The sequence below is a fragment of the Laetiporus sulphureus genome (genome assembly GCF_001632365.1).
Source record: "Laetiporus sulphureus 93-53 unplaced genomic scaffold LAESUscaffold_11, whole genome shotgun sequence".
Taxonomy (NCBI): Eukaryota; Fungi; Basidiomycota; class Agaricomycetes; order Polyporales; family Laetiporaceae; genus Laetiporus; species Laetiporus sulphureus.
Window position 1 is genome coordinate 516,133 of NW_024468520.1, and position 8,511 is coordinate 524,643.

At 53.2% G+C, this 8,511-nt stretch overlaps 4 protein-coding genes across 4 annotated transcripts in view; 2 read left to right on the top strand and 2 right to left on the bottom strand.

The window, feature by feature from the left end:
• Positions 1–1,836: 1,836 nt before the first annotated feature.
• LAESUDRAFT_723978 (uncharacterized protein) lies at positions 1,837–2,742 on the bottom strand. Its single transcript, XM_040908514.1, has 3 exons — positions 2,630–2,742; positions 2,288–2,569; positions 1,837–2,228 (listed from the first exon to the last, which is right to left on the bottom strand). Exons 1-3 carry the CDS (start codon positions 2,717–2,719, stop codon positions 1,887–1,889), a joined length of 714 nt encoding a protein of 237 aa, XP_040766192.1. The 5' UTR covers positions 2,720–2,742; the 3' UTR covers positions 1,837–1,886.
• A 1,323-nt stretch (positions 2,743–4,065) lies between these two features.
• On the top strand, positions 4,066–5,759 carry LAESUDRAFT_68367 (uncharacterized protein). The gene is made up of 3 exons (XM_040905832.1): positions 4,066–4,158; positions 4,208–5,278; positions 5,332–5,759. The coding sequence occupies exons 2-3, from the start codon at positions 4,208–4,210 to the stop codon at positions 5,674–5,676; spliced, it is 1,416 nt and encodes a 471-aa protein (XP_040766193.1). The 5' UTR covers positions 4,066–4,158; the 3' UTR covers positions 5,677–5,759.
• A 289-nt stretch (positions 5,760–6,048) lies between these two features.
• On the bottom strand, positions 6,049–7,667 carry LAESUDRAFT_757691 (uncharacterized protein; the record flags this gene model as incomplete). Its single annotated transcript, XM_040912340.1, has 2 exons — positions 6,049–7,491; positions 7,557–7,667. 2 exons carry the CDS (start codon positions 7,665–7,667, stop codon positions 6,049–6,051), a joined length of 1,554 nt encoding a protein of 517 aa, XP_040766194.1.
• A 171-nt stretch (positions 7,668–7,838) lies between these two features.
• LAESUDRAFT_748944 (uncharacterized protein) overlaps positions 7,839–8,511 on the top strand; it is a gene marked incomplete at both ends in the record, with an annotated part of 1,283 nt that continues 610 nt past the window's right edge. The window contains 2 exons of the mRNA XM_040911539.1: positions 7,839–8,165; positions 8,272–8,340. Of these exons, the coding sequence (XP_040766195.1) occupies positions 7,839–8,165; positions 8,272–8,340 (396 nt within the window). The remainder of the gene's footprint in view (positions 8,166–8,271; positions 8,341–8,511) is intronic.

Here is an 8,511-nt window from a genome sequence, read left to right on the forward strand (position 1 = left end):
ACGGTGCTGGCAACTTTGCCCCAGTTGATAGCCTCGCTGTTGGCAGGTACATCCCGCGCCATGAGCTCATCCTCGAAGGAGCGCGCAAGGATGGGGTCCTCGCGCTTGAGGAAGCCCAACACGGTCGTGGCAACTTTGCCCCAGTTGATAGCCTCGCTATTGGCAGGCACATCCCGCGCCATGAGCCCATCCTCGCGCTTGAGGAAGCCGAGTACGGTCTTCGCGACGCTGCCCCAGTTGATTGCCTCGCTGTTCGCAGAGGCGGCGGGGAGGACCATGGGCGTCTGAGCAGCGACTTCGCGAGCGAAGAGCTCGGTGTCCAGCTCCCGCCTGAAGAAGAAAGGCGCTATCTTCACCGCGGCGCCGGCAACGTCGAGCGCGTCATCGCCGACCTCCTTCCAGTTGATGGCTGCGCTACCATCAGCGGTCCTGGGAGCGAGAGTCAATTCCTTATCGTAGAAGCGGGGGTATTGAGAAACTTACGTAGCGACAGGCGCAGCAAGAGCAGGGGCCATAGAAGCGGCGGCGGCGAGGACGACGGGGATAGCGATGGTGGAACGCATCTTGATATTAGAGGTAGATAACTTCGTGGAACGTGAGAGATATGTCGTGAATTAGATGACAATGAGACGTAGTCGTTAAAATGGAGTTGAACGTGAGGTCGTTAGAGAAAGAATGCGAATAAGAAAAACAAGCAAGGCTAGATGGAGGAAGACACAAGTGAGCACTCATTATCGAGGCAGACGTTGATAAGGAAGGGCACTCACCAACCAGTACCTAGCTTGAGAAGTCTTGGGCTCTGAAAACGAAGGGGTGAGAGCTGGGGTACCAGCGAGGATCGGCCCTCCTTATATACGCCGCACGCCCTCGCTACGCCGTAAATAGCGTCCCAGCCTTGATGCGCGGCATTGCATCTCCATCTTTCGCCTCGTAGCGCTCACCCGGTGCAGGAACAGATGCACTGCCCGGTTGCTTCCCATCACGTCCATGTGATGGTTTCATCGTATCTTCCGACGCAAGATCGCGTGAATCGACAGCTTGACGGTGAGCAACGAGCACATCTGCCCGCTGTGCCGCGTTTTGATTCGTGTCACATGGCATACGACGGTCTTAGAAAATCATGACGAGCACGTCGACAGTACACTAGCGATGTCCTAACTTCGTAGTTTTCGAGCTGTTTCAGATCGACCATTGCCGGTCATCCCTGTAAGTGCATGAGACATTGCACCTGCGTATGAGACGTTTACGCCCAGCCTATCAAAGATCTGTGAAACACATGTGAGCACTCAACATCAGAGCATTGCATAGCGGCGAGATATCCGATGATGATGGAGATCAACGGTACAGCATACGGGCGCCATGGCTCGTGTTTTGATTGATGACAAGATGTCGACCGCCTCGACGCCGTGTATGGGACCGAGTAAAGGACTACATAGAATAAGGAAACGGAGGGGAAGCTGCGCATGCATCATACGTAGAATGAAATTCAGTCGTTACTGTCCGCGATGTCAGGATGTGGACGAAGTGCCCATCAATCATTTGATACTCCGATAAGCAGCGCCACAGGTTGCCGTGACGGCAACTGTTCCCCGCCGATGGCAACGACTAAATACTGCTCAGCGCCCATCGGTTCATCTATGTAGCACGCTACTTCAATTCATGCTACCTGTCCATCGGCAGATTGAAATTGCACAGCAGTCAGTCCATTGTTGTGTGTAAGTGGTTTTCATACAGTCCGAACTATTGTTACAACCGTGCTCGAGAGTAAGTAAACTTACACAAGGACATCTTCTTTCGTGTCCCTACATCGAGTCCACGAAAACTTCTGCCTGTCTGCGACGTGTGGCAAAACACTACATTCAGGGGCAAAACGCACCTCTCCTCCTTCATGCTCGCTTCTGTGCCTCCCTTTGAACATCTGCAGCGCTTGCTGCGACCTGCGATGCGCTCTCGCGCTTGGTCTCGTCCGCCTTCTTGCTTCCCCATCCGACCCAGCTGCCGAGCCACGCGCCCCAACTCTGCGTTTTCTCTTCCGCCTTACGCTTCGCCTCCTCCAATGATGCCTTCGCGCGTGCTTCAGCATCCTCCACTTGGTGAACAGCAGCATTGTACGTGCTTGCAGCGGACGTCCTCGCTGCATCGTACTGGTTCTCGACTGCTGTCTTCGTGCCACTCACGCTCGATTCTGCGCTTGCACGTGCATCAGAAAGCTTCTCCTTTCCCGAAGCCTGATGTATCGGTTCACATCAGTATGCATCGCAGTCTATGAAGCAAAGCGATAACGGACCTTGTACTGCTCGTAGCCCTCCTGGCCTTCCCGGACCACGTCATTGGCAGCACGCTTGCCCGCCTCAGCAAGTTCCTCCGCCTTTGCTACTGCCTTATCCTGATCAGCCTTCCGCTTCGCACGGATATCTCCTCCCTGCTGCGTGTAGTACCATGCGCCCACACCGACTGCGCTGGCACCGAGCCATACGAGCAATGCGTTGCTCAAGGTGGACTTGTCCGTCGGGATCGGCGAATCCGTTGGATGCGTAGGGTCGGGGTTAGTCGCATACGTGCGTGCTCGCTATCATTACCGGTCGAATTGTCAGTCTCTCTATCGGCAGGTGCATCCACAGCCACTTGCCGAGTATGCTGCCCGCGCGACGAACGGCGTGGCACGAGACGACGTAGCAAAAGAGCGGGCGGCCTGTGCGCGCAGCATGGTCGTGGACATGATGATCGTCGTCGTGAGGAGAGTGGCGGTCAGCGCAGAGAGTGAGGGGCTGCGATGTGAATGGAAGCGTGCTCAGGTGCCTCGCCTTCGGCCCCCGATGACGACACACGCTGACGTCACCTGTGCTCGTATACACGGTCACGTGGGGGTGTTTTCCGCTGGCGCTCGACTATGATGGGAATGGGATGCCGTACGTGCAGTCTGTAGTGCGCCCATTCTACATCATCATTGAAAGCCGAGTCTAAAAGGACTCGCTATCATTGGGTGCAACGGAGAGAATATCAGAAGATTTGTCACAATGCGGACCAAGTTTTATGAGAACCCACTTTGCACACCCACCGCACTTAGATTATTAAATGGCATGTCTTCTACCTACCCCTCTAGCCTAATGGCTGCAACTGGGTTCAATGTTTTAACATTACACTTGTTCAGTTGTTTATTTCCCCCATGATGTTTCCTATGCACCCCGGTTCGATTCTCAATGAGGCATGATTATGTGGGACAATCAATATTCAGGTAAGTTTCATCAATATCCCAAATTCAAATGTTACTAACACTTGAGATTTTTGCTCCTACTAGCAGAACATGATTAGTGTCGTTATGATATGAAGTTTGCGACCGCGTCGCAATTGCAGAAGGCAGTGGGGGTGCTGGTCGCAAGCTGAAGTGCTGAACATGTTCACGTGGTCGCGTCACGCGCGCTTAACGGCCACAATGCGGCCTGCTCACCTTTGCCCACCCGGTCAGCTTCAAGTGGATCAAAGCGCGCACTGCCCCGACGCTGCACCTCCACGAAGACAGATTCTTTCCGCGTGTGAGCAGTACAGTACACTGCATCATACACGCTATATACACTGACCCGCGAGGACCGACAAGTTGCGAACGCGGGAGTGGCCAGTCCTAGTCAGCAGCCAGCACACGAGCAACGGACTGCATCATTACGCGACGACGACAAGACGCAGCCACTACTGATCAACCGCTTACTCTGGAGCTATCTCAACTACGACCTCGACGATTTGGCAGACACGCTCGTGTCCAAGACGACCTTTCCCCACATCCAATCCACAGTACGCTCGCTACGATTACTACGTCTGCCAAATCAAGGCAGTTTAGTTGAACTACACGGCTGCCCACACGAATCTGTAGCAAGCCATCAGGCGAGCACCACCGGCCAAGGCCACGCCTGGATCCTACCCACGGCAACGGTCCCACAGTTGATCACTCGCTTTGCCATTCCGCAATCGCTCTGCTGAGAAGACACACGAGTCTTTTGCCACAGCATCTCTGTGATTTCCAAGAGTCCCAAAAACGAAAACTAGACCTTCCGCCTGTTATCCCGTACACAGACTTACAGCTCATCGGGCCAAGCCGCGCAAGTCATCCACATATCGAGTGCGGTGCCCGAGGACAAATGTACACTACTCTATCGGTAGCAAACGGTTCGCCATACCAGCATGATCCTAGATACCCTTCTCATCTCATTCTCAGATGTCATTGGCCACTCTGAACGCGGATGTCCTCACCGAGATTGTCTCGCTCCTCTCAACCAAAGAGGCTTTCCGGCTGTCCCTCACGAACAAGCAGGTCAATACCGTTGCTATGCAGCGGGTTTACCGCATTATCGATCTGAAATGGCCTCGACACGTCAAGCAAATGTGTAGAGTGCTCCTGCAAGAACCTGCGAAACGCTTAGTTTTCGTGCGCGAGCTGCGAATTAGCTCTATTGCTCTCGAGGGTGCAAACAATGCCACTGTCGCTCGAATTGTGGAACTGCTGTCGCATCCATTCTCAGCGCACATCCAGCGCTTGACGCTGGGCTGTATTGAGCGGCTTTTGGAGGAGCATCCATCATGCGCTGATGCTGTGGCAGCACTCCCCGCTTTGACCCAACTTGAACTGGGGGATGCATATGAGAGTTCCCTGGCAATGATCGAGAGGTTGACCTCGAAGCCTCGTAGACTAGCTTTGCAATTCGACCTACCTTTCCTTGAAGGGGATTCTATCCCTACTCTCTTCTCCGAAGCCTCGGGGACTCCCACTGAAATTTCCGAGTCATCAACGACATCACACGAGATGACTATGCATCACCCCCTTCCGGATCCACGTTTGCAGTGGTTTTCTCTGCATCATCTTTTTCTCAAGAAGTGCAATCTGCCTATGTCAGTGTTCGTCCTCGCGTTCCCGAACGTGAAGAGAATTTGTTTGCGTCAAGTCACTTCCAGTCTGCCCTCAAAAAACAATGGCGTATGCTGGCCACGCCTGGACTGCCTCGACATGGGAGATGTTACATATAGACATCCCTGGAAAGTGACATGCCCGGTCCGACACCTGGTTCTGGGTATCAGCCGAGCAGTCGGATCACCAAAGTCTGCTCTGTCCCTTGTGAAAATGACCATGCCCATTGTGCTTGAGTTGGAGACAAGCCTGAAGTTGAGTACGAGGTTTTGGGACAAGCTGGCGAGGGTCGGGAAGAGATTGAGGTATCTGATCATTGTTCTCAAGAAGGCCGACACTGTATCCTCCTCGGGTGACTATGCACAAAACCTCAACCATTGGAAGGTCGGGTCCTTCCAATATTTGCTGTGCGTTGATCACTGACGAATGAGGCATAGTCACAATTGCCTGCCTTCATGTCTAAACTAAACGTCAGCTGCATCCGGATATGCTACCCATCGTCACTTCCTGTCGCTCAAGACATTCTTGAAGATGTGCCACAAATACTAATGCGTTCAATTCCGTCTTTGTGTTATGTTGCGTTGGACCGCCATCATTCGTCAGAACGTAGCATCTGGTATGAAGGTCAATATGATGGCTATCAGTCTGAAAGCACATGGTGGCGCATCACCAGAATTGGGACTCGGGACTGGGAGGGACTCGCGAGAATGACGACCGAGCTAGGTGAAAAAATAGATGCCCATATGAAGTCTGATGAAGTTGAGTCTTCCCTACCTTGTTAGATCAGTTTATATTGGAACGAAGCGCGTCTCCCTATACTCTGCTGTGCTCGAGGTTATATTGATGCATTATGCACACATCTCCGCGTTGTAGTACTATATCTGTCTCAAAACTGTGGCCCAAAGATCACGATAATCCCATCAGAATTACCGACTACCAGTAGCTGAAATGCATCGCATGATCAACCACGACTTGCCATCGACTCGAGCTACTTGTCGACATCTCGGTTTATCATCAATTTGGGAGATATGGTTCCGAGAGATAGCACTCGCAGGACTCGCGATCGATGACGTCCGAGTCCTGTCCATTGACCAACTTCCTCTTCTACGTCAACGCAAACATTATCGTCTCAACAAAGTTCCCTAATGCACTTGTCATTTACGGCCGTCTCGGATTCCTTGCACCTCTTCTCCATCACGATGATGTCGCCTACAATGACGCTGGAGTCCATCCCTTCTGCTGTATGCCCTACCGCACCGTTCCCGCTCGCGCTTGAATGGACGCTCGGCATCATTCCTTGCACCCTCAGATGCGGACCTCTGTTCCGCACTACGCTCGTCTGCGTGTACGCGTGCGGTCCGAAAATGTCTTCTTGCCTCTTCCACGCGCCCGAACCGCTTCCCGCATGGGTTCTGTGCGAGGCAACGGAAGGGCTGCTTACCATCCGCCTTCCCACTCTCCTTGTCTTCCTTTTTAGCCTTGAGCGCCGAATTTCCTGCTGCGGCGTCGACTTGCGTAACCGGTATTCGATCCTCCCAAGGGCATTTCGCCCACTGAGACCGCTCGCTTGCGCTATTGCTTGACGGAACAGACAGCTGCGAGCTCTCGGGTACCACGTTCACCATCGTCTCCGCAACAAACGCAGGTGTCCACAACGGACCGTCGTCCAGTGCTGGGTCAACGGGAATGGTTTGCCTCATGCCGAGGCCGGTGGGAATGCTGCCATTCACTGTCTCCGGAGCCAATTGCGTGACAGTGTTCGGCACGTTCGAGTGCCCGTCCTCATACGGCTCTACGTTCTGATTGGAAGTTGCGATAATATCCTCTGCGCCGTACTGCATGGGTCCGAGGTTGAATCCCGCCTCGGAATAGACAGAGGGAGAGGTTGCATAATGCTGCCACCAAGCTCCAGAATCGCTGCGATTATTGCAAGTAGATATATCTGCTCCCGGATGACCGGCGAGCAAGCTGCGCTCCGGATCCTGGAAGAAGGATTCTCTATCTGGGGAATACGGAAAGCTAGAGCTCGAGAGAGGGGATAATAATCCTCGTAAAGCCTCGATTTCTTCGACCCCAAGACAATACGAGGCGTCTGTGGTGACAACGCTCTCGATGGAGTTCCCAGTGCATCCGAAGGCAAGCGTACTACTCGCGCAGACATCGGACAGTGTCGGCGAATGGCGCGGTGGGGCAAGGGAAACTGGTAATAAAGATGGGTAATTCAAGGCGCCATACGACGTCGAGGACGTCGACTTGTGTGCATTATACGGTACTCGTGGGCTGAATATGCCATCAACCGAGTCATCTATCGTCGGTATATCGACACCGTACGGCGGACAGTACCCAGCCAGATATTGACTTGAAGACCCATAGGCGCGGGGGAACCGCGATGAGTTGGCGAAAGGCGATGCCTGCATATTCCACGCCTCACGTTGTGTGGCGAATACAAGACTGCTTGAAGCTGAGGACGCTCGGCATCTGGGGTCATCTTGCTGCAAGGCGCCTCTCCACGGGTAGCTCCCATATTCCTGTTCGGAACGGTTGGAACCAACATGCTCATCGACATTCGTTAGCGTAGTCGATAGCCTATCTGTAAGCTAAGTCAAATAGTGTTTAATTTTCATTCTCAAAAACTTCGAAGGTGCATTTCTTGCATACTCACGGGTTCAAGCAAAATACCATCAGCAAGGGAGGTAGTCTCCGTGAGCGTAAGACCATGGTAGGTAGTTGCATTTTCGAGAGCATCCACAATACTGGGGTATTGGTATTGCATGGCCTGATCCAGCCTCGTCTGTTTTGAATGCTAACAGTGAAGGATGTGTGGCGAGCTCGGTTTTTATGCCATGGCCCTAAATGTGTTTGTGCGTCCTGTCGGAGGAGATATCGGATCGAGCAAAGGAACATTGCACATATAGTACCTAGGGTCACAGATAGCACACGAGACATGAAGCAAGCTGAAGGAGGAACAAGTTTTGACTCGGCGAGAATGAGCCTCACGAAGCTTGAGCCACCTGTTCTTTGTCCCGAAGGGAAGACGGGGCTCGAGAACCGTCACGGAAAACGGTTGCGGGAATCGCGCGTGAGATCCGTGGGAATCCGCGCGATGAACTGGAAGTTCGGAATCAAAGTTCGTGCTTCTGAAGATGACACCTCCGCCTGTAACCGGCTTTACAGTGTCCAAACCTTCGTCAATATCTACGTACACAACGGCCGAGACAGTTCAACGAACCTCAACTTCGCCACGCATACTCGCACGCCGAATGCGCGTCGGGTGCTTATACTCACTAGTTGAAGGGGATCCGACTTGACCGGTGGAGGCCGCTTAGAATCATTCCGACTTGACGGGTGGAGACTGCTTCACTTAGTTTCGATTTCAGATGGTGGTGAACGTTCGGCGACTCGACGGTAGCGACAGCGGGCCCGTAGAGAGATTTGTGTGGAAATCGGTTGGTTCGAGCCATGTAGCCCCTTAAGGTAACCAGGAGAGATCGCGATGCGAGAGATAGCGGAATGGCTTGCCAATGGCCAACGTCCCCGCAGTCTCGTATTACAACCTCCTCCGCCGGATTGACCGTCCGGCGTAAACATGCACCCTGCCCTGATGACCGCAGTGGCTC

What these genes read in the sequence shown, in the direction of transcription:
- LAESUDRAFT_68367 (XM_040905832.1), top strand. Translation starts at nt 4,208, where the DNA reads ATGTCATTGGCCACTCTGAACGCGGATGTCCTCACCGAGATTGTCTCG. An exon ending in AAAACCTCAACCATTGGAAG is followed by an intron (nt 5,279 to 5,331) that starts GTCGGGTCCTTC and finishes AATGAGGCATAG; the next exon opens with TCACAATTGCCTGCCTTCAT.
- LAESUDRAFT_723978 (XM_040908514.1), bottom strand. Translation starts at nt 2,719, where the DNA reads ATGTCCACGACCATGCTGCGCGCACAGGCCGCCCGCTCTTTTGCTACG. An exon ending in TCGCGCGGGCAGCATACTCG is followed by an intron (nt 2,570 to 2,629) that starts GCAAGTGGCTGT and finishes CGGTAATGATAG; the next exon opens with CGAGCACGCACGTATGCGAC. An exon ending in AGGGCTACGAGCAGTACAAG is followed by an intron (nt 2,229 to 2,287) that starts GTCCGTTATCGC and finishes CCGATACATCAG; the next exon opens with GCTTCGGGAAAGGAGAAGCT.